We start from the raw sequence: 26286 nt of genomic DNA, 5'->3' as shown, positions 1-26286 counted from the left end.
CACCAATATCAACTTGATATCAGTGAGATGATCGAAAGGGAGTTTGCACAATTCATTTGAGAACTTCAGGCTTTTAACTCATTTTGTTTAAGTGGTTGCTGAATGCTGTGGAGATGTTTACAGTGGTTGAATTTATTAAACTGCTCCAGGGAAATGGCTGATGTGAACAAATCTTCAGTTTGGGGACTGAATGGGAGTCCAGAACACAGGAAAATGGAAAGTAAAATTGTCTGAATCAGCAGTTGTTCTTGGAGAATCCTGTAAATATGAGCTTGTTTTAAATTTACAGTGCAAACTTGTTGATAAAGAATATTTCAACTAAATGTTAACAGCGTTTGGAAACCACAGATTTTTATACATTTTTGCCAGGAAGAAAATGTTTTTAAACATATTATACATTCCCATACTGTCTGAAATGACAGATTGAAATAATACCAGCTATTTTTTTTTTCTTTTTACACAGTGCTTTGTCATTATATTATAGTTAGCAGGTACAATGCAGGAACATTTACAGGTCACAGTAAAAACTAATGTTTATTTCTTCCAGAGGTAATAAAAAATCTATTATTCAGCTGTTAAGAAAAAAACTGTTAAACTACTTATCCCGTAATTGTATTTTTTATGGAATCAGAAAAGGAAATTTCATGGTTTTGTCCCAACATGATTAACTTTTGTCTTTGATCAAGTGACAAGCTACGACACCTGTGTGAAGTCACTTGTCTGACAGTGCAACTTATTGTCTCCATAATCCTTGGGTGATTATATACTCCCCGTGAATCAAAACATAGGGAAGCAAAATGAGCCACTTGCATTTTTCTCTGATATGGCTGCTTGTTAAGAGGAAGAATATTGAAGGAAAGCCTGCGTCCCAAACAGGAAGCGGAGGATCCTTTGAACACACGAGTAGCAAGAGATCTCAATGTCTCCTAAATTTTAATCAGTTTCTTTTGCTGTGCTCTGTTCTTGGCAGCCTGTATAGTTACAACTTCATGGTCCTGTCTCCCACCTATAATACCGTGGGAGTGTGGACCTTCTCTCACTCCGCAGAATTGTCTCGACTGTTTACTACTGTCCTGATTTTTTGTCCTTTTGAAAACTGAAGCTTGTTCTTCTGCTAAGTTTTCGTTGCTTTTGAGCCTGGTAGTCTGCTCGTGCCGAACTTGCTCTGGATTCCAAAATGTAGTTTATCTAGCAACAAGCAGAAACATAGAAGTACAATTATTTTGGCAGCTGGTTAAGATGAAAGAAAATCAGTAACATTGTTAAGCACACTTCAGATACCATTTGGCTGGCATGGACTTGATGGTCCAAAGGGCCACTTCTGTGCTGGCTTGCTCTATGATGTTCAAACAAATTTTCAAGAATGATTTGGATCTTAGTTCTCAATCAAGCATAGAACATGGAACACTTCAGCATAGTACAGGCCCTCTGGCCCACATATTGTATTGACCTTTTAACCTACTCTTTGAAACTCGTACATCTGCCTGCACCACCACCCCAGGCAGGGCATTCCATGCAGCCACCACTCTGCACAAAAGTCTTAATTCTGACATCCCCCCCCTATACTCTGCTCCAATCACCTTAAAATTATGCCCCCGATATTGGCCTGGGTGATGGGGTGGAGATATGTCTCCACCAAAGCAGGTATAAGGCGCTCCTCCCTCCGCTAGCCTGCAAGTCACCCGTAGGTGAGGTACTTAGCCCCCCCCCCCACCCCCATCCCTGATCAGGGTCACATAAAGCCGTGGGAGCAGATGGATAGCTGTACTAGCAGCCGGTGCATATCACAAGCCTTGGTTGTGTGACCACTGACACCAGGAAGACAATCTCTGAAGAGTATTGACGGGCGTCACCCGTCTTGTAAAGACACTGCCCAGGAAAAGACAATGGTAAACCACTTCTGTAGAAAAATTTGCTAAGAACTATCATGGCCATGGAAAGACCGTGATCACCCACGTCATACGACACAGCACAAAACGAACAAACATATTAGCCAGTTCCACCCAGGGAAATAGTTCCTGGCTTTCTACTTGATATACGCCTCTTGTCAAGTCACCTCTAAATATCTTTCACTCCAATGAGAAAAGCCCTAGCTCACTCAACCTATCCTCATAAGACACGCTCCCTAATCAAGGAAGCATCCTGGTGAATTTCCTTGGCACCCTATCCAAAGGCTGCACATTGTTACTGTAATGAGATGACCAGAGCTACACAGAATATTCCAAGTGTAGACTAATTTGCAATTTTACCTTGTGGCTCTTGATTAACCATTTACAGCATTAGGAGATTCTAATTTTCTTGCTGAGGCAGAGGCTGACAGCCCATCCATGTTTAAAACTGATCTTGGCTCACCTGCTGATGGTCATTTACAATTGGCGCCAGTCCTACTGGAACACACCATGGTTTGGGTGCCATGTTAGCGCGGCACTATTGCGGTTTGGGATGTTCCGGAGTTCAGAATTCAATTTAGGCACCACCTGTAAGGAGTTTGTACATTCTCCCTCTGTGACCATGTGGGATTCCTCTGGGTGCTCTGGTTTCCTCCCACAGTCTAAAAATGTGCCTGTTAATAGGATAATTGGTCATTGTAAATTGTTCTTGTAAGTAGGCTAGGGTTAAATAGGTGGCTGCAGCTCGTTGGGCTGTAAGGACCTGTTCCTCGCTGTATCTCTTGACAAATAAAATAAATTTTAAAAACACACTACTACCACCTAAAGATGTTTGGAAATACATTTGATGAACAAAATTATGGTTATTTCAACATTCAATGGTAAATTTGAATTAAACATAAGCTGCAATCAACAAAATTTTGCAGGTTGCAGTTGTATAATTTGTGTAAAGGAGGTTTGTATTAGAAGTTTAGGTTGCAAAAATGTTCTATGTATATTGAAATAAATCTCTTTATCAATGAAATTCTACCAGAATGGAATTGTAATGTAAACTTCGTACATTTTTCACAGACGGAACTCTTCCAAATAGTACTTGAATTTCAATGAAAGCACTTTATACATAGTTCAGATCTGTAAGGCACAGGAAACATATTTAAAATTGAAGATACTTTTCACACAAACATTCAAATTAGGTGCAGGATAAGATGAATCCGCTCCTCCAGCCTGTCCTGCCATTCAATGGGTTGATCTGATTGTAAATTCCATATTCTTGCAGTAACCTTTCCCCCCTTGTTTATCAAGACCTTTCTACCACTGCATTACAATTTTTCAAGGACTGTGTGTGCACAGTGCTGTAGAGAATCACAAAGAGTCATCCTTCAAGAAAAAATTGTGCCTCAATCCATCTTAAGTAGACAACGCTTAGATTCTGCTACACAAGGGAAAGATCCTCTCAACATCCATCCTGTCAAGACTTCTCAAGATCTTGTATGTTTACTTTCTTAGAAGTTTGCGCAGATTCAGCATGTCACCTGAAACTTTGACAAACTTCCATAAATGCACAGTGGAGAGTATCCTGACTGGTTGCATTACAACTTGGTGAGGAAACACCAATGCCCAAGAATGGATAAGTCTTCAAAAAGTGCAGGATATAGCCCAGTTGAGCACAGTCAAAGCCCCTCCCAACATTAAGCACATCTACAAGGAACGCTTTCACAAGAAAGCAGCATGCATATCATGGACCCACACCATCCCGGGTATGCTCTCTTTTTGTGCTGCCATTGGGCAGGAGGTACAGGAGCCTTGGGTCCCACATCACCAGGTTCAGGAACAGTTATTATGCTTCAGTCATCAGGGTCCTGAAACAGTGTGGATAATTCCACTCACCTCAACACTGAACTAAGTCCACAAACTATGGACTCATTTTCAAGGGCATTACAATTTATTTATATATTTATTATTATATTCTGTATTTGCACAGATGGTCTTCTTTTGCACATTTGCTGTTTATCAGTCTCTGTGTGTATTTTTTAATTGATTCTGTTGTACAGGGGCACAACTGAGAGCATCCTGACTGGCTGAGGCACTGCCTGGTACGGGAACTGTACTTCGCTCAGTCGCAGGACTCTGCAGAGAGTGGTGCACACCGCCCAAAGCATCTGTAGATGTGAACTTCCCACTATTCAGGACACTTACAAAAAAGGCCTAAAGGATCATTGGGGACCCGAGTCACCCCAACCACAAACTGTTCCAGCTGCTACCATTCAGGAAACGGTACCGCAGCATAAAAACCAGGACCAACGGGCTCCGGGACAGCTTCTTCCACCAGGCCATCAGACTGATTAGTTCATGCTGACACAATTGTATTTCTGTTATATTTTACTGTCCTGTTGTACATTTTATTATATAAATTTTACTATAAAATGCACACTTAGACAGAGATGTAATGTACAGATTTTTACTCATGTATATGAAGGATGTAAGTAATAGTCAATTCAATTCATTTCTTTGTTCTACTGTGACTGCCTGCAAGAAAATGAACCTCACAGTATTATATGGAGACATATACATATTTTGATAATGAATTTGCTTTGAACTTTGAATTTTTAAGCCCTATTTTGCTCTTCTATGGTGAAGAATTAGTTAACCTTTAGCACATGACCATGAACTAATTTAGACATGACTGAATCTACAGATCTCAGCCTCAACTTTGAATCAAGATGACTGAGGATGGAAATTATTTTAAACAAGCATATCCTTAATGGATGCTTATCCCTGTGAGCTCCTTTACTGTGCAGAACAAAATGCCAGAACTGTTAGTTTAGAAATGACTATATAAAAGCCTCACGGCAAATCCCACAAACAGACCTAAAAAGGTGGAGCACAGTGAATAGAAGTGACACAGAAACTGATTCAGCATGAAAGACAGTCACATTAGCAAATCGTAAATACTTGTTTAACATGTCTCATAAAATGCTAATTTATTGGCCACGATACTTTGTGATGATAGCCGTGATAATTTTTAATGGAAGGTTAATGTAAAAATCAAAATGCAAAAAGCCCTTTGGCTTAGCATCAGTTGGTTCACTGAGAAGATTTGGCAGCTTAAAACCTGAACAGTTTTATGTACTGCTGGTTCTTCATAGTCGTTAAATTTTAAAGCTGATAGCTTCAAATGATGTGGAATATTTTTTTTCATGGCTAATAAAACCTTAGTTTGGACTAGCAAGAGTGATTGAGACAGTTAACTTGCTAATGTTTGAGTCAATTGGACATGTCCCTGATGTAGCTCACAATGACTGCTGGGCTCAGGAAAATCAATGATCATGAAATAAAGTGGTGACGTCTTGAGGCCTCCGTTGGTTGGGGCTGACCATGGATGTTGTGTCGCAGCTGTCAATGTGACATGCAAGCCAGGGCAGTACGATATGGAGAACTGTTGCCCATGTAAGCAGGCTCTCAGGCTCTCCCTCTCCACGAAGCTGATGAATTCAAAGGAACAGCAGAAATCGATACTGTTTGGCACCAGTGGCATTACAGGAGTTGCCAGTCAGTGTTGGACTCAAAGTAGGACTGCTTTAGGGACTCCAACACCAGATTCTTCCCTTGTGGTTTACTCCCAAAACCTCCCATGAGTGTGTATAGCTGCAAAGCAGCAGAGGGCTGAGATCCAATTTCCTTCTCCAAGATGAGCTGCCAACCACAGCAGAAGAGGACCATCTGCCCAAAGTGACTGGTTTTAGGGAGTCAGTAACCTGTCAGTAGAAACAGTTCACTGGGCTTAGTAGCTAAGCCACACACGAAGGCCAAGAGCTGGACTTCAGTGTCAGAGGCTATTTGAGGTGCACGCTATTGGGACCATTCAATAGGTAGTGGGAGCTTATCCACATTATCCCACCTGGTTATGACATCCGTAAGGAATCAAAGTGGTGATGAAAAATACAAAAATGTGATGGGGGCCATGAGCAGATGGTAAGGTTTTAAGATACTTAAGACAGTTTTACTTCATTGCTAGAACTAACTGTCCTGTGCTGCGACAAGCCAAGAATCTCTACTGGCTGCCAAGTTCCCACATGTAACACACACAAAATGCTGGGGGAATTCAAGTCAGGCAGCATCTACAGAGAGGGATATGCAGTCGACAGTTCAGGCCAAGACCCTTCATCAGTTCTGTTTATTCCTCTCCATAGACGCTGCCCAGCCTGCTGAGTTCCTACAGCATTTTGTGTGTTGCTCAGAACCTGCTACTCCTCAAACCTACCTTTCAAAACTGTGCTGAGAAAGGCAAAATCCCTTTGAAGCAGAAGCATTCTGTACTCCCTTAAGGCCAAATCACGTCACTTTCCTTCCCCTCAGCTCCACTCTGATTAAATTGGTAGTTGCAAGGCTTTCTGATTGTTCAGCAAGGATGCAACTTCTGGAATTTCTGAAATGTTCTGTCACAAGTAACACTAGTTTCCCTCTTGGGTCCTGTTATCTTTAATGTATTCCTATAAAAGTTGGCTTCAATTGTACCAACTGGTTGAGAAAATATTTCTTCCACTTCAACTCATAAAATGAGTACTTTGCCTAAATATGTTGGAGTGCAAGAAACATAAAACAATACAGCACAATCCAGGCCTTTCTGCACACAACATTTTGTCCATCTTTTAACCTACTCTAAGATAAATCTAACCATTCCCTTCTACACAGTCCTCCAGTCTTCTTTCATCCAGTGCCTATCTAAGAGTGTTAAATGTTCCCAAAGTATCTGCCTCCATCACCATCACCCCGGCAGGGCATTCCGCACAAGGATCATTCTATTTAAGAAATCTATTTTTGACATCCCCTATACTTTCCCCCAATCATACCCTCTCGTATTAGCTACTTCTGCAGAGGGAAAATATCTCTGGCTATCCACTCCGTACATGCCTCTTATCATCTTGTACACCTCCAGTCCTCCACTCCAAAGAGAACAGCTAACTCTCTCAACCTTCCCTATAAGACACGACCATGTTGCTTTTTCTATGGCATTAAAGCAGAGTATTTCTAAATGTATCAGCATGGTTCACACTTCATGTTTTTAAAAACTGAGATCAGTCTGTTTTTATCTGAATGGGAAGTACAGCATTTGTGCTACTTAGAGAATTAGAAAAATGGTTCAAATAACTTTTTGTTACTATTTTCTAATTGGCTTGATTGTCATATAAATTCCCAGCTGTTTAATTACTAGTCTTAAATAAGCATATTAAAGCCAACAATCATGAAGGAAGCATCAGCCTTTTGAAGAATTGTGTTGCTAACATAATACAATCCTTTGGTGGAGATCTGGAAGGACTGAACTGAAAGCTGAAATTACTCAAAGGTGACTCAAGCATCTCCACAGCATGCTTGAAGGTGGGCTGTTGATTTAGAAGAATCAGAATCAGGTTTATTATTACAGGTTGAATACCCCGTATTCGAAATGCTTAAGGCCAGAAGTGTTTTGGGTATTTTTGGATTTTGAAATATATAATAAGATGGCTTGGAATTGCCATCATTTCCGATTGACAGTACTGTGCAAAAGACTAGGGTGCCTAGACTTTTGCAGAGTACTTTAGTAATTTTATGTATTGCACTGTTCTGCTGCCATTAAAAAAAAACAAATTTCATGACATATGCAAGTGATGATAAACCTGATTCTGATATGGGTCTCTTTGAGGGGCTGAGGGTGGGAAGAGGGCGGGGAGAGGGGAATCATGGTTGGGAAAAGGGGAAAGGAGAAAGGAGGGAGTGGGAAGCACTAGAGGGACATTCTGTTATGATCAATAAACCAATTAACTGAAAGCAAATGACCCTGCCTGGTGTCTCAGGGCTGGGCATGTCTGTACCTGTGCCCCCTGGTGCTTCTCATCTTTCACCTATTCCCCCACCCCACACCAAACTGCCAGGTTTACAAACTTGCTCTCCACTCCACATTGAAATACAGTACTGTGCAAAGGTCTTAGTTACCCGAGCTACATACAGTATATGTGCCTTTTGACTTTTGTATAGAACTGTATGTGCTACCAGCAATCAGTCTCCGTTTTACATTTGTTCATCGCATTCTATACTTAACAGTAAAACTGATCACTTACCATTAACATAATGAAAATATGTGTACAAATTTACAAAGGCAGCTCAGCAGCATTGGGAGAATACCCAAATCAGCTGTTGAACAACAACAAACAACGGCAGGCTTTCAGTCTCCACCTATGATCCTGTGATTTGATTAAAAGGTTACAGTACACTGTATTTGTATTTTACTATTTTTAGGTTTTATGTAAGGTAGTGGTCACCAACCTTTTTAAGCCCAAGATCCCCTACCTCAGCCTTAGTGCAAGGCGAGATCAACCCCAGATAGATTAGTTACACGCATGCGCACCGGGGCAGAAAAGACCGGAAGTAAAACCCCGCAACCTGGAAGTAGAAATAATGCATAAACACCAGGGGTACCCACCCTTTTTTTACACTGCGGATCAGTTTAATATTGACAATGTTCTTGCGGACTGGCCGACGGGTGGTGTTAAACATGACAGGAATACAGCGACACTCAAGGCAGGTTCCTTATGTCCAGTCTATTCCACAATTTAGTTTTTGCGGCTCTTGGCACTTAGCTGCTGTCCCGCGCTGCTCACGTTTTTTCCGTTGAAAAAACTCAGCAGGTTCGTCTTTAAGTGCAAGGTGCTTGGAATCAGGATACCGAAGCAGTTTTGAGGGCTTCACTGCCTCATTAGACAGCCTCTGGGTCCGAGCTCCAGCCTCTTGCCCGCTCGCCACCAGACGCCTTGGCCAGGTGCGGTTGGTCGTGGGTGGGGTGAGAGGACAAGGTCAGGACCAGAGGTCCCTGTGCCAGGGCCACGGCAGTCGCAGTCCGGAGGGAGTGACTGACCGAGCAATTACTAATTACTGACCATGAAGGGTGCCCAAACTTCTGTTTCCGGCCCTGTTCCTTTATTTGTTATTTTGAAACTGTAAAAGATGGAAATAAAAAAGTAATCTTGCTTAACACAATAAAGAAATGTGTCATCATGCCTTTTGGAAATCAGGTCATCTTTTACTCACTCAGCTATTCACAGTAACAAAAATCTTGACCGGGGTGCCCAAAGTCTTGTATGCCACTGTATGTGAGGTCACTTCTCAGAACAATGTGTGGAGCACACTGTCCTGTGCATCTTCTGGGAACCTTCCAGTATCCTGTGCAACTTTCCATTTGTGACATCATGCCAGATTTCAAAAAGAAATTTGGACTTTGGAATTTTGGATAAGGGATACTGAACATGTACTGACATTTTGTGAAATTTGTTGTTTTGCAGCAGAAATACAGCACAATACACAAAATATACCATAGTTTATAAATTTTGTTAATATACATAACATTTATAAAATTTATATAGTATAGTATATTTTATGTATTATACTACATACATGAAAGTAACGCAGAAGAACAAAAATATTGAGGTAATGTTCAGGGGTTCATTGCCCATTTTGAAATCCAAAGATGGAAGGGAAGAAACTGTTCCTAAAATCCTGGGCATCTCTCTTCAGGCTCCTGTACCTCCCTTCCTGATGGCAGTAATAAGAAAGAGGGCTTGCCCTGAGTAATGGGGTTTCTTAATGATGGATGCCACCCTTTTTAAGGCGTTGCCTTTTGAAGATGAACTCAATGCTGGGGAGGCGAGTGCCCATGATGGAGGTGGCTGAGTTTACAAACCTCTACAGCTTTTTCTGATCCTGTGCAGTGGCCCCTCCATACCAGATGGTGATGCGACCAGCTAGAATGCTCTCCATGGTACATCTGTAGAAGTTTGTTACTGTTTGGTGATATTCCAAATCTCCTCAAACTCTTTATGAAATAAGCCACCAGCGTGCCCTCTTCAGAATTACATCCACATGTTGGGCCTAGTATAGACCTTCAGAGACGCTGACACTGAAGAATTTAAGGTGTCCCTCTGGAGGTCAGTTCACTAATCTGAAAACATCCTGTACTTGGAAAGGACCATATCCAACAAAAGAGATGGAACGGAAATTGAGCAGGATAGACTCTCCATTATGATACATTTTAAAATACAACACTGAGATGATTAAACAAAATAAATTTATATTTCCATTCCACATTTCAGGCGTGATTCTGCAAATCAATCCTTGGCTGTAAGAAACCAAAGACAACTTTCATTGGAGTTAATTTTATTCTATAGAACATTTTCAGTTTGGCTTCTTGGGGTGTGAGGCCTGAATGCATTAAGCAGTTATCTGTGTTCACCTCTAGTGTCAGTCCTTCAAAGTTGACTCCTGCTCTGTGATAGCAGGCAAGAGGTAGGAGTGTGAGTAGTCACTCATAAGCCACACAACAGCTGATGGTAGCCTTTCTTCTTGGATGGACAAGGGATAATGAAGGCACTTTTAAAAGTTCAGGGCAGAGAATCCCTGGGAAGGGAACTATTTGTGATATCTGCTTATCTGGAGACCAGGAAAATGCATGGATATTAGCTGAATGAAAATTAGGGGGAGGGCATCATAAAGAACAGATACTTGGGGGAGGATATGTCCAGATAGGAAAGAAACCCGAGATTCAGAGATTGAAGGCAGTGGAAGGGTAGAGGGCACCAGCAACAAAACAGATTACCTCATCCTGAGGTAAAGACCAGCCCAGGCTCTTTGCCATTGCTATTGAGAGTATAAGGTCAGGGAAAGTTTTGGGAGATGTCTGGTAGTGGAAAGTTGTGGGCTATCATGGCTTGTGGTGTTGTTGGATTTGGTGCACTCACTCAACTTGATCTGATATGTTACTGAACTGGCTGCAAACCAGCTAAGTCAAACAGCAGTTCTTGCTTCTGTGGAAGCAAATTCTCACACATGGCAGACACTTGCGGGCTGTCCCCAGCACATATTAGGACTGTGTTGATCAACGACACAAATGACACATTTCACTGTGTGTTTCCAAGCACATGTTAAAAATAAAGCTAATATTTAATCTTAATTTTAATTGCTAGGATGTTGAGGGCAGGAGGTTCAAAGACAGTATTGACATCGCCATTCCAGACTCGAACGTTGAATTAGCCACCGGCTGGCACTTGTGCAACACAAACATTGCTTTTCAGTTCTCAGCTCAAGCCTGAATGCTGACCAGGTTATAGCTGCACGTTTGCAAAGACACATTCATTACCCGAGTTGTGATGGATGCAGTCCTTAGTGAACACCGGCACTTCGACTTTTAAAATGGAGGGAAGGTCACTGATGAAGCAGCTTAGAACACTTGAGCTTGGAGCATTATTCTCAGGACCTTCTACAACCTCGTCTCGGGGTAAAGAAAACCGAGTTCCATTCATTAGAACCTCCTTCCTCTTTGCTATGTGCATCTGTCCAGTGGAGGTTTTATCCTAATCACTTCAGCTTTAAGTAGGGCTCTTACCATAAGCCACAGGAGCAGAATTAGGTCATTCAGCCCATCAACTCTGCTCCACTATTCAATCATGGCTGATTTATTTTCCTTTTCAACCCCATTCTCCTGACTTCCCCCTATAACCTTTGACACTCTGATGAATCAAGAACCTGTCAATCACTGCTTTAAATACACCCATTGACTTGGCCTCCACAGCCGGCTGTGGCAGTGAATTCCACAGATTCACCACCCTCTGGCTAAAGAAATTCCTTATCTCTGTCTAAAGGAATGTACTTCTATTTTGAGGCTCTGCACTCTGATCCTAGACTTCCCCACTATTGGAAACATCCTCTCCACTTACGTACCACATTCTGGTTAAAGCAGTCTTGACATTAAGAGCAGTTAGTCACAACTCATTTCTGCAATCCGGTGTTGGATTACACTGTATCATTGTTACTTTATTCGCAGTTTAACTTCCTTGCGCTTGTTTGTATTTTTATATAATTATCTATGTACAGTTGCAAGAAAGTTTGTGAACCCTTTGCAATTAATTGGTTTTCTCCATTAATTACTCATAAAATGTGGTCTGATCTTCACCTAAGCCACGATAATGCACAAACATAATCTGCCTAAACTAATAACAAACAATTGTACTTTTCGTGTCTTTATTGAACAGATTGTTTAATCATTCACAGATCAGGCTGGAAAAAGTATGTGAACTCTTGCATTTAGTAACTGGTAGAACCTCCTTTAGCAGCAATAACCTTCAAGTGTTTCCTGCAGCTGCTGATCAGACTTACACAATGGTGGGGAGGAATGTTAGACTATTCCTCCGGACAGTTCATCAATATTTCTGGGATAGCTTGCATGAACAGCTCTCTTCAAGTCATGCCACAGCATCTCAGTTGGGTTAAGGTCTAGTCTCTGATTTGGCTATTCCACAACACATTTTTAAAAAAATCATTCTGTTGTTGATTGACTCTTATGTTTCAGATCATTGTCATATTACATCTTCCAACTTCTGTTAAGCTTCCCATCCTCCTATAAAATGTATTGAAGCAATTTTGAATTCATTGTTCCCTCAATGATTGCAAGTTGTCCAGGCCCTAAGGCAGCAAAGCAGCCCAAACCATGAAGCTCTTTCCATCATGCTTCACAGTTGTGATGAAGCTTTGGTGTTGGTGCCCTTTTTCATCCAAACATAGTGGTGTATACTTCTGCTAAAAAGTTCAGCTTTTGTCTCAACTGTCCACAGAACATTGTCCCAGAAGAACAGATGGCTTTTTGCAACAATTGTGTTTTTTTTGGAGAGCAGTGGTTTCCTCTGTGATGTCCTTCCATGTATACCATTCTTCTTCAGTGATTTTCTTACAGCGGCCGCATGAAGAGACTTCAAAAAACTGTAGAGATTTCTGCAGGCCTTTTGCTGTTATCCTTGGGGTTTTCTCCCCCACCTCCTTCAGTATTGCATGTTGTGCTCTTGGTGTGATCTTTGCAGAACACCCACACCTAGGGAGAGTAGCAACAAAATTCCTCCATTTGTAGGGAATTTTTCTTACTGTTGTCTGGTGAACACTCAGGTCTTTAGAAATGCTTTTGTAGCCTTTTCCAGCTTTATGCACTTCTACAATTCTTCTTCAGAGGTCCTCCGAAAGTTGTTTTGATCTAGGCATGGTGCACATAAACAGATCTTTCTTGAAAAGAAGAGGCTGTGTCAGTAACCTGACTTCATGCCTTTTTTATAGGACAGAGCACCTCTACAACCCACACCTCCAAAAACATCTCATTGATTGGAACACCTGACTTCAAGTAGCTTTCAGAAGGCTTTACTCCAGTGGCTCACATACTTTTTTTAAAACAGAAACTATGATTGCTTAGATGGTGTACTCAGTATTGACAAGTACAATTGTTTGTGTTATTGGTTTAGGCAGATTGTGTTTGTCTACATAACGCATTTTATAAGTAATTAATGCAGAAAAACAGGTAATTGAAAAGGGTTCACACTTTTTTTGTTGCAACTGTACATGCAATTGTTCAGTGTGTTTCCTAGTGTTCTTCTGTAACATTTTGGGGTATTGCATTATTTAAAATGGAGGCTATCTGTTTGATTAAGTCTTATCTATAAAATTTGAATGGAATGTCTGTTATCTTTGGAAATTCAATGGAGTTAGAAAACTGGTAAAAGAAGAACAGAGCGTGTTAACTCCAGCTCTCTTCCTTTTGTTCCTTTCCTCCCATCACTTCTCTCACAACGAGGCTCTGTTCTTGTTATTCTCCTTTCCCCATCCCTTTGTTCTCCTCACACTTAATAAACAAGCATGAGCAATAAGTTTTATGCCTCAATCTTGACTTTTGAAGATCCAAGGATCAAAAACATCCAACACCAGCTTTTGGTCCATCAGTGGACAGAGGCTTAATGAGAAATGGAATCAAGTAATCTTGACAGATCCTAGTATTACCATCAATCAATGAGTTACTGATGAATAAATGCTGCGTGATAACTCTGCTGACAACTCCTTCCAATAGTTTGATGATTGAGATTAGATTGCTGGGGACTGGACATGCCCTGAATTTTTGTGGACAAGAGAAAGCTGGATGAAGTTCCACTGACAGGTACACACCAGAAATGGAAAATCTCAAAATATTTGTCACTACAGTCTCTTGCAAGGGTCCACAGCTGGTTGACAAGAATGATCCCAGGAATGAAAAGGTTAACATATGATGAGCATTTGATGGCTCCAAGATTTTAGGATTTCATTGAATTGAATGTGATTGACTTTATACTTACATCCTTCATATACATGAGTAAAAATCTTTATGTTACATCTCCATTTAAAAGTGCAATTTATAGTAATTTTTAATAAATAGTATGTACAACCGTACAGTCAATATAACATAGAAATGAATGAATAAGTCTGATGGCCTGGTGGAAAAAGCTGTCCTGGAGCCCGTTGGTCCTGGCTTTTATGCTGCGGTTTACCAAATGGTAGCAGCTAGAACAGTTTGTGGTTGGGGTGACTCAGGTCCCCAATGATCCTTTGGGCCCTTTTTACACATCTGTCTTTGTAAAAGTCCTGAATAGGGAGGGGTGATTTCATTAAAACCTATTGAATATCGACAGGCTGAGATAGGGTGGATGTGGAGAGGATGCTTCCAAGAGTGGGGGGAGTACAGGACCAGAAGGCGCAGCCTCAGAATAGAAGGATGTCCCTTTAGAACAGAGATGACAAGGAATTTCTTTAATCAGAAGGTGGTGAATCGGTGGAATTCACTGCCACAGACTGTTGTGGAAGTAGTCAACGGATATATTGAAAGCAGAGGTTGATAGGTTCTTAATTAGTAAAGGCATCAAAGATTAAAGGGAGAGAGCAGGAGAATGGGCTTGCGAGAGATAATAAATTAGCCATGATGGAATAGCAGAGTAGATTTGATGGACTGAATGGCCTAATTCTGCTCCTATGTCTTACAACAGTCAGGCTTGTGCATTCACCCACTTCTTCATCCATCTCTTGAATCAAATTGGCTTGACATTGGCTTCTCTGACTGATGGTTGCTGCAAATTGTCAGCCTATTTTGTACTCACAAACACTGCAGGGTATCCCTTGCAGTTGGAGAAAAATTGAAATGCTTACTTGGCCATTTTATTTATTTAATATAAGCAAGTTTCATGTCCTTATCTTTCATGATGGGATCCGAACTCTCAAGATTATGTAGACTAGTCTGGTAAACTAACAGTTAAATACAATTAGCTGACCACACATGGAGGACACAAGTCAAGGTGATCAATCATGAATGAAGATAACTGAGCAGCAAGATGTGAACAGTGTCACCTCTCATGAAAAGAGAGAAAACAAAGGTTATCTCAGATTATTTCTTGTTTGTTTCTGGAAGGCATTACAGAGGAAGTAAGTAATTAGATCACTTATTCAAAACAATGGACTGAAGCATTGCAGGGGCATCCAAGTACTGTTTGTCAGGTTGAGAAACACACACAAAATGCTTGAGGAACTCAGCAGGTCAGGCAGCATCTACGGAGAGAATGCTGATGTTTCCGGTTGAGACTCTTCATAAGGACTGGAGAGGAAGGGTGTAGAAATCAGAGTAAGAAGGTGGGGGAGGGGGAAGGAGTACACACTGGCAGTGAATAGTTGAGACCAGGCAAGGGGGAAGGTGGGGAAGTTTGGGTTGGGGTAAGATGAAGGAAGAAGCTGGAAGGGGATAGGTGGGAGAGGAAAAGGGCTAAAGGAGGAGGAGCACCAGAGGGAGTATTAGGCAGGTGAGCAGAAGGGGCAAGAGTGAAGCCAGAATGGAGAATGGACAAAGAGAAAGGGAGGGGAAGAAATTACCAGGTTAGAAAAATCGAAGTTACCGTCAGGCTGCTAGCAGAATCACTTGCTGGGATGCCTGGCTTATTGCAGAGTTTAGCAAGGAACAGCCAGTCTAAACTGTACACATGGCAATTTCCCACACAGTCATTAACTGATCACAGCAGGATTGCCTTAGGAAATGCCAGGCTTGGACAAGGTGTGGGCCTTGGTGGAGGGAGGGGATGGTAATAGTTCTAGAGTGGGGGTAAAAACATTAAAATTACCCACTTTTGATTAAAATGAGTACCAAGTATTGGGTACTTTCCATACATGGAATGACACCATAAGATTGTAAGACATAGGAGCAGAACTAGGCCATTCAGCCCATCGAGTTTGCTCGCCATTCGATCATGGCTGATTTATTATCCCTCTCAACCCCATTCTCCCTGAAACTTTTAACACCCTTACTAATCAAGGACATAACAGCTTCCGGTTTAAATATACCCGTTGATTAGACCTCCACAGCTGTCTGCGGAAATGAATTCTACAGATTCACCAATTAACACACCGACACTGCTGAGAGGCATTGACCAGTTGAGCTGGGAAGCAGGATTTCGGAGCCTTGCAATTTAGGTTGAAGAGAGGCTTTCGTATTTAGAAACAAACTTTTCTTTTCTGCTTCAAGACAGACTGATGGTTTATAGTCATCATTTCGCTGACTCTCTCCATTTTTGTACAGCCATACCAATCAATCTTTGTGTAGTTTCACTTTGTCTAAATATCCAACCACCTCACGTCAACATGAATGGGTCTCGTTCTAACATGTCACTTTCCTTCATTCTCCTTCCCTGTAAAAGGTAACACACATTACAACTCCCTGAATCAAAAAGCAAACGGCTGGAGGACTCAGTAGCTTAGGCAATATCTATGGAGTCAACTTTTGCAGCTCCTCCAGCCATTTGTTTTCTGCTCCATATTCCAGAACTTGCATAGATAGTTGTCTATCACCACCTGGTACAGAGGGGCCACTGCACAGGATCAGAAAAAGTTGCAGGAAGTTATAAACTCTGCCAGCTCCATCATGGACAATAGCCTCCCAAGCATCAGGGACACCTCCAAAAGGAGGCATTCATTGTTAAAGACCTTCGTCACCCAGGACATGCCCTTTTCTCATTGCTAACATCAGGGAGGAGGTACAGGAGTCTGAAGACACACACTGATTGTTTCAGGAACAGCTTCTTTCCCACCACTATCATTTCTGAATAGAAAGTGAAACCCATGAACACTACCTCAATATTTTTCTCACTCTCATTTTGCACTACTTAATTTATTTTTAATATATATACATTTGTTATAGTAATTTACATTTTAAAAATGAATATTTTTACAATGTATTGCTGCTGCAAAACAATACATTTTATGACATATGCCAGGGATAATAACCCTGATTCTGATATAACAATAAACTTAACTTTGATGCAAACTGTCTTCCCAGAGATTTAAGACTCTGGTGTCTTAATTTTAAGACACTTGGAGACAGCAATACACCATTAGCCATTTAATCACCAACAAGCAAGCTACAATATGAAATAGTGAAGAATTTATGCACGAGTATGATATTCTTGATCTAGGATACAAGTTTCATTAATTGCCGTCACACCAGTAAAATTGTCTTGGCCTGTGGCAGTGAACCGTGTAGATAGAGATAACATTGCAGGGAACTAGCCTTGCATCAGGGCAATGCACACAAAATTCTGGAGGAAATCCGCAAGTCATGCAGCATCTACATAAGGGAAGTTTTGGGCCAAGACCCTTCATCGGGACTGAGATGGAAAATGGAAGGAGGATCTTTACATCTTTGTGTGCGTTTCTTTAAATTTTATTTATCTTTTTCTGTTTTCTGAAAAGCTAAATTAGCTAGAGTTCAGGATTATCAATCCAGATACATTGAATTCAAACCCCTCCATGACGGAGAACTTAAATTCATGGAATTATGTAAATCTGGTACTATAAAAGAAGAAAGCTTGCCTCTCCATTAGATTATTGTTGAAAACCTCTTTGGTTCACTAATGCCCTTTGGGGAAGGAAATCCAACTATCTTATTGGATCTGGTCCAGATATGTTTGTCATCTTGGCCATTTCACCTTCTCTCGTCTACATTCTGGGAAGCAGGTTTAATCCGGATGCATCAATTATAAACACCCAGCCCAGCTCACAAATAGCAGCCCTTTTCTATTCCCGGTGTAACTACTGTGTCTGACTGTTATTTTGACTAATACTTTTGATTTAAAATAGCACTATGGCTATTGTGAACACAAGAGATTCTGCAAATGCTGGAAATCCAAAGTAACACATACGAAATGCTGGAGGAACTCAGCAGGTCAGGCAGCATCTATGAGGCAGAATAAAGAGTTTGTGTGTGTTATTATTGCTATTGTCTATGATTTTGTTTCAAAACCAGAAACATTTTGGCAACCAATTTTAGACACCTTCAACACATCTGAATATAAATGACTTTTTGAGAGCTTGTATTAACTATATTAATCTTGATGTTCCCTTTAATTACAACAATTAAGCCTTATAAATATATTGCCATTAAAGAGCCAGCATTAACGCCAATCCTTAAGTTTCCTGATAATTATTTAATCCCTTGTGTAGCCATTGAATCTCATTTCCACTGAAGGCCATACTTTAGCAGTTGTGAGGCAAGAATGCAGAACAAAATTCTGCATTCTTGCCTCACAACTGCTGAAGTATGGCCTTCAGTGAACACAGAATTGGTATCTGCAGTGCACAGCCAGAGCTGGTAGAGCAGGCTGGAGCAGTTACACACAAGTCATTCTATTTGTGTGAGTAGGAGGGAGGGAGGGAGGGAGAGAGCAAAGGGGCAGATATTGCTGTTGTTATTAGTTGTTTATTTTGCTGACCACTGAGGACAGGTTACGTTGGCACTGGAATGTGCGGGGACTTGCTGGCTGCCCCCAACCCATCCTTCAGTTGTGTTGGGTGTTAATGCAAATGACACATTTCACTGCATGTTTAATGTCATTATTGTTACATGCCATGTTGTATGATGTGGGCAATCATCGTTTCCATGACCATGACTGTTCTTGGCAAATATTCCTACAGAAGTGATTTGCCATTGTCTTCTGGGCAGTGTCTCTACAAGAAGGGCAACCCCAGCCATTATCAATACTCTTCTGAGTTTGTCTAATTTGCATATCCAGGACCAGCCACTCATACGACCATCCACCACCTGCCCCCATGGCTTCATGTTACCCTGATTTTTTTTGGAAGGGGTGAGGACTGAGCTACTACATGTTGTTCAAGAGTGACCTGCAGGCTAGTGGAAGGAAGGAGCGTCTCACACCTCCTTTGGTAGAGACACCCTGCCACCCGATGTTTGAAATACATGTAATAAATGACTGACAAGAGAAGATCTGCAGATGCTGGAAATCCAAGCAATATACACACAGAAAATGCTGGAGGAACTCAGCAGACCAGACGGCATCTAAGGAAAAAAGTACAGTCAACATTTCTTGATCATCTCAGTCCTGATGAAGGGTCTCCGCCCAAAACATCAACTGTACTCTTTTTCATAGATCCTGCCTGGTCTGTGGAATTCCTCCAGCATTTTGTGTGTGTTGGTAAATAGCCAAGCCTAACTTTTAACCATTTGGACAAGTATTTGAATGAGGACGACCTAGAGGGATATGGAATTAATACAGACAACTGGCAGTAGTCTTGAAAGGCAAAGGGCATGTTTCTATACTGTTTAATATTGACGTGGACTATATTTTATCAGCCAGAGTCTTGCCCAATAACTAGTCTAGATTCCTCTGCAGTCTTGAAGTCTTACAGGCAACATGGCCGCCCAGCTTTGTGTCAACAATGAACTTGAATAATTAATGCAGACTGTCAACACTTGGGGCCCCAAAACTGATCTCCACAACAGTCGACAGCTTCCCAACCTGAAAGTGGCTCACTGACTCCTATATTCTATTTTTAATTCACACCAACACCTTATCACCTATGGTATCACCAACAGAATCAACAAACTCATTCGTAAGGCCAGTGATGTTGTGGGTGTGCAACTGGACTCTCTGACAGTGGTGTCTAAAAAGAGGATGCTGTCCAAGTTGCATGCCATCTTGGACAATGACCCCATTCACTTCATAATGTACTGGTTAGGCACAGGAGTACATTCAGCCAGAGACTCATTCCACCGAGATGCAACACTGAGTGTCATAGGAAGTAATTCCTGCCTGTGGCCATCAAACTTTACAACTCCTCCCTCGGAGTATCAGACACCCTGAGCCAATAGGCTGGTCCTGGACTTATTTCCACTTGGCATAATTTACTTATTATTATGTAATTATTTATGGTTTAGTATTGCTACATTTCTACACGATTCTTGGTTGGTGCGACTGTAACGAAACCCAATTTCCCTCAGGTTCAATAAAGTATGTCTGTCTGTATGACTGTTTAATTATCTTTTGTATAGTACTTTATAGGAAGTCTATACATATGATCTCATTCATCTTTATCTATGCTTCCTGTTCAATACCATTTCTTTCACATCACTTTCCTGCACTAATGTCATATCCATTGATTTGTATAATGTAACAAAGATACCCACGTGATCACCAAAGCTAACACATCATAGATACAGAGGGGAGGAACTCAGAGGGTTGGGGCTGAACTGGGACTAACAGTGAGGATGCTGTGATTGCATGGACCAGTTGAGCCAAAGGGCCTGGTGCCAAGCTGGATTACTCTGAATTTACCAGAATGCTTCCTACTTACAGGCTTACTAATGAACTTTCACTTCTACAATACATAAAAATAAAAAATTGCTGCAGATACAAGAAATGATAGAGGTGTATAAGATGATAAGAGACATTGATCATGTGGATAGTCAGAGGCTTTTTCCCAGGGCTGAAATGGTTGCCACAAGAGGACACAGGTTTAAGGTGCTGGGGAGTAGGTCCAGAGGAGATGTCAAGGGTAAGTTTTTTAAAAAAAAAACGCAGAGAGCGGTGAGTGCTTGGAATGGGCTGCCAGCAACGGTGGGGGAGGCGGATACGATAGGGTCTTTAAGAGACTTTTAGATAGGTACGTGGAGCTTATGGTAAGCCTAGTAATTTCTAAGGTAGGGACATGTTTGGCACAACTTTGTGGGCCGAAGGGCTTGTATTGTGCTGCAGGTTTTCTATGTTTCTAAATCTAAAATAAATGAAGAAAATACAGGAAACACAGCAGGTTGCAGAGAGAAAGAGGGTTACTGTTTCAGTTCAATTACCATTGGCAAACTGGGAATGAGAGAAAACAAGTTAGTTACGAGTTGCAGATTGAAGGGAACACCACTGATTGGGGCAAGCCCTTTTTCTCAATGGGTTAATGAAGGCAGTTTGCGAGAGAGAACATGGCCTATTGTCCACATTTTGAAATGAGGACAGTTAGAGAGTCAAAGGAATATAAGAGATGCAAACCACTGGGTCAGAAGGCATACCCAGTAGGTCAGGCTGTTGAACAAGAAAGTGAGGTAATGTCGCTGGTCCATTCTGATTCAGGCAGTGAAAGAAAGTTTCCTCAAGTTGCAGAATTTAATACTGCAGCTTCCAGTTTCCATAACTTCACTTTCTCTGTCTCTATCAGTACTGAACATTTATGACCAGGTATTATTCCTCCTCTGTCCGCAGAGCCTTACCCATTGAACTTGCCTTGCAGCTTTTGAGTTATTCAGGTTGTACTCGTGTTCTCTGTGGCCTTCAAAACTTCTGATCATTTTCTCTTACTGACTACCCCTGTTAACACACTGACCAAATGATCCTCTACAACCATGGCCACACAGTGAACTTGACCTCACCCTATCATCACATACAAAATGCTGGAGGAACTCAGCAGGCCCTCACCCTATCATTCCTCCCCCAAATTCTCAGCAGCTTGACACCGTCTTGTCTTTGCCTCTTTCCAGTCTGAGGGGGTTTCAGCCTGAGACGCTATCCTGTCTCTTGGTTCACAGGTGCTGCCTCACCTGTTGACTGCTTCCAGTATTTTCTGTTTTTATTTCTTACTTCAATAGCTCACTTACCATTAGCCACATTCTTGTTTTTCTTCTCTCCATTTGAGCACCAGCTTACAAATACCTGCTATCCCACTTTTATCACACTCTTGAATGGACAATAATACAGACTCTTGTCCTCACAGTTTACCCCATTATGATCTTGCACTTTATCATTTTCCTGCTCTGGACTTCTTTGATAGCCTTTGCATTTTATACTGCATGGCTTCTGTTTTACCTTATTCTAACTCAATGCACTGTGCAATGATTTGATCTGTATGAAGAGTATGTAAGATATGGTTTTCACTGAATTTAAGTACATCTACAATAATAAGTGATTTTGTGTTCCTGTACTCAGTCACAATAATCTTTAGTAAATGAATTGCACGCCCAGCAATCTACCGATTTCACACTAGCCTAATCACAGTACAGTTTATAATGATAACTAATCTACTAACCAGTACACCTCTGGTCTGTGGGAGGAAACCGAAGCACCTGGAGGAAACCTACATAGTTATGGAAAAAACATTCAAACTCCTTGTAAACTGCACAGGAACTGAACTCCGAACTTTGGAATGCCCCAAACTGTAATAGTGTCGTGCAAACCACTATGCTACCGCGGCACCCATTGTAATGAAAATTAAAAGCTGACTCCCAGCAGCTACGACAATGTGCACTGCTTCAAACTTAGTTCCCTTTCTACATAAGCCACACAAGTTACAGTGAAGTATTTTCAGGGAACCTTAAAGATAGTGTGCCATTGGAGGAAAAGGAAAATCAACTTTAAGGACCTGAATCACAAAATTATCGAGAGAAGCATTTAATCAAACTGACATGTTACCAGCTCGAGCTTTCCCCCTAAACCAGGCTCAAAATTGCTTGAGGTTACTAAAGAACTTGGTGCACATGTTCATTATCTTCGATTCGTTCTCTTTCTACTCACTAGTAGGTTTTTGCGATTAAAATGAAATACCCTTCGAACTTAAATGCAATTTGAACTGTTACATCTGTTTTGATGCTAATGTTTTTACAACAGATTTTAATTTTAATAAGTTAAAGCACTTCAATGAAGCACTATATCATTAACATTTTAATTGCAAATGTAATGCCTTACAGAATATATAAACTCTGCAAGTATCTAATACAAACTATGTATTCACCCAAAAAAAATCAAGAGAAAATGACAAGATAATAATGATCAAAGTATTTCAGTGGTCAACAGCAATGTTCTTCTGTCAGTAACAGTGACACATTTTACTGAAGTGAGGTACAGTAAGGTGTCTTGCATAAAACAAATTTAACTAAACTACAGCTCCCTAAATTAGTGTGCAAAGTGTATTGTCAGGACACCAGGTAAAATCCAGCGGCTTGTAACTTGCTAAATTTTACTATAATTAATGAGAAAACATTCTTTTGAACCAAATCTTTCATACTGCAGAATTACTTTCCGCAATAAGTTACTGTTACTTCAGATTCAATACTTGCAACAATTCTGCACCAAGATAGTACTTAAAAACTCTCAACTATTGATGCACCAGCCTGTTTTACTCTGCTAATTTCATTTAAGTCCAGTTACCACAAAACCATTAAGACATAGGGAGATATTCTGCAGATGCTGGAAATCCAAGCAACACACACAAAATGCTGGAGGAACTCAGCAAGCTAGGCAGCATCCTACTGAAGGGTCTTGACCCAAAACGTTGCCTGTACTTTTTTCCATAGATGCTGCCTGGCCTGCTGAATTCCTCCAGCATTTTGTGTATGCTGATATAAGACATAGGAGCAGAATTACAACATTTGGTCCATTAGATCTGCGCCTCCATTCCATCATGACTGATTTATTATCCCTCTCAACCCCATTCTCCTGCCTTCTCTCTGCAACCTTTGATGCTCTTACTAATAGATCAACTTCCACTTTAAATATACCCCTTGACTTAGACTCCACAGCCATTTGTGGCAATGAATTCCCCAGACTCACCACCTTCTGGCTAAAGAAACAGCTCCTCACCTCTGTTCTAAACAGACACCCTTGTATTCTGAGGCTGACCCTCTGGTCCTAGATTCCCCCACTATAGGAAACATCATCTACATGCCCACTTTATCTAGGGCTTCCAATATTCGATAGGTTTCAATGAAATCCCTCCTCATTCTTCTAAACTCTAGCAACTACAGGCTATGTTAACCCTTTCATTCCCTGGATTATTCTCCTGGACCTCCTCTACTCCCTCTCCAATGCCAGAACATCCTTTCTTAGATAAGCAGCCCATAATTGCTCACCATATTCCAAGTACGGTCTGACCAACCCCTTACAAAGCCTCAGCATTTCATGTCAAAGCAGGCAGTTGAAAGTGCCTGGCTAAGCTGCACAGATCTGTTGCTGTGGATTTTAATCTTAATTCAGATAGCTTAATGAAAATAATGCCATCAGTTTTTCCTGTTCCAAGCATTCGCAGGGAAAGATGCCAGGTCTTTGCACAAGTGTCCTGGACCAAATTCCTGGTCTACAGAGACTTACAGCACTATTTAAGGAATAAATCTGGGAGGCTGACGTATTTTGTAAAAGAAGTTCAATACAATTGCCAGCATGGACAGAGCTCGGCAGCAAAGGAAACACATTTAATAAAAGGTCTCCATTCACACAGTTGCGGGACAGTTCACTCCGTTCAAAACAATGCATCACGTCTGCAAAGATCACTTATGAAAGCACTGCTATAACTCACTCGCACTGGTGAAATGCTGCGATTTCCATACGATGCACATTGAAACACTTATTAAGACAAAGTGGAATTACTTCGACTGTTGAAATGCAGCAATGATGCTCCATACCTCTAGCAAGTTACAAATCATGTTTGAACTCATTACAGTCAAACTACATTACAACAGAAGTGTACAGAATTTATTGCCACGCTGTCATCAGTCACCAGCTTTTCCTCGGCAAAATACCTGCTCTGCTACTAACCTTCAACACAATTTCATTGACTGTGTTGGTGTCGGCTTCAAAGTAGAGGTGCTTGTGGTCATGATTGCTTAGATATGTGAGCTTGAATATTGCATGGCCTGCAAGGCAAACAAAGGACAGTAGTCAAACAGATGAACAGAGTTTCACTACGGATGCAGCATGACAAAGAAACAGATGGTGATATTAATGTCCCATCAGCAGAACAGAAGGAAATTGCAATGATGGCGACAGCCTCCACATGTCATTTCAACATCATTCAGGCAAAACTCACCACAAAGGCAACAGAACCCTTTTTAATATAATTTGATTTTCCCGTCCCATCACAATGGACAAAGTGCAAAATCAATCATTTGGTTAGTTACGTTCTCTGTCAATTCTTTTCAATTCTTCTTGAGGGGGAGATGAGGGGGGGATGCTACGGTTGGTGAGGAAAGGAGGAGGAATAAAAAGGAATCTAGATTTCGCTTGCTGCTCGTGTACAGGAGGAAAAGATTTAACATTTGACGTGGATTTATACAGATTTACTGCTTCAGACTGATGTAATATGTTAATAATCTGCTGTATGACCTTTCTTAATGCTGCAGTTCTGGAGAGGTTATGCTAACATGCATTAGAAAATGAAACCTTTTTAATTTTGTCTTCATATGCAGAGTCAAAATTTTAAATATGTTAAATTCAGTGCCCATCACTATTCTAATAATCTTTTTTGATATAATTTAGTGTAGCCAAAGCTTTAAATTACGATGCATCATGAAGTTTTAGATTCATCTAACTAAAAAAAGACAAAATTCTCAAAATTTGGTACTGTAAGGCCAACAATACAACTTTTATTCTAGACCATTGTAACTTCATGAATTTACAACTGGAAAAGTTAAGAGCTGGTGGGTGGCAAGGTAGCACAGCCACTAGCACAATCACTTTACAGTGCCAGTGATCACTGATTAGGGCTCAATATCTGCCCCTGCCTGTAAGGAGTTTGTATGTTCTTCCTGTGACCATGTGGGCTTCCTCTTGGTGATCTGGCCTCTTCGCACATTGCAAAGATGTGCCTAAGTTAGGCTTAGTAAGCTGTGGGCACACTATGTTGATGACATAAGTGTGGTGACACCTGCAGGCTGCCCTGGTACAATCCCTGGACTGTTTTGGTCATTGATGTAAAACGACACATTTCACTGTATGTTTCAATGTAGAGGCCACAAATAAATCTAAATCTCTCTTGAACCTTTGGTGCAATCAATACAAAAACAATGAATAAAACAAGAGAGCAAACAGAATATCCTAAAGCATTTTCAACCATATCATGTACAGGCTGTCTCTCGGTGCACATGACAATATGACACATTAGTGGCACAGCCTGGCACACTGAGACACCCCAAAGCCTCCGAGAGTTGAACAGACAAGTTCCACTGAGTAATGAAGGCTTCCCAGTTTTGCTTCTATAGGTCCGCATATACTGCATGTTGAGGTTAACACATCTTAGCTTTCTGCTGGAGGATGTATCCTCCACATAGGAAACAAGATACAGCAGTTGCACCAAACATAAACAGAACAAACTGATGTACAAACACAAAAGAATGGAGTTACTGAGAGAAGGTGAGCAGAATTCATTGTTGGATTAGAGGTTCCCAACAAAACCTGAATACATTCCACTAACATTAACTTGTTATGAGGTGCTCAAGAACATGTGG

The 26286-nt window shown here is 41.1% G+C and overlaps 1 protein-coding gene across 4 annotated transcripts in view; it reads right to left on the bottom strand.

Annotated features, from left to right (window-relative positions):
- Positions 1-334: 334 nt before the first annotated feature.
- Positions 335-26286, bottom strand: part of mapkap1 (MAPK associated protein 1) — a 274264-nt gene continuing 248312 nt past the window's right edge. For all 4 annotated transcript variants that reach the window (XM_059993886.1, XM_059993885.1, XM_059993888.1 and 1 more), the window contains 2 exons: positions 24599-24696; positions 335-1188 (listed from right to left, as the gene is read on the bottom strand). In XM_059993886.1, the coding sequence (XP_059849869.1) occupies positions 1066-1188; positions 24599-24696 (221 nt within the window). In that variant the 3' untranslated portion in view covers positions 335-1065. The remainder of the gene's footprint in view (positions 1189-24598; positions 24697-26286) is intronic.

This window comes from Hypanus sabinus, chromosome 18 (genome assembly GCF_030144855.1).
Source record: "Hypanus sabinus isolate sHypSab1 chromosome 18, sHypSab1.hap1, whole genome shotgun sequence".
NCBI lineage: Eukaryota > Metazoa > Chordata > Chondrichthyes > Myliobatiformes > Dasyatidae > Hypanus > Hypanus sabinus.
This window is presented reverse-complemented; position numbering and strand designations above follow the sequence as displayed.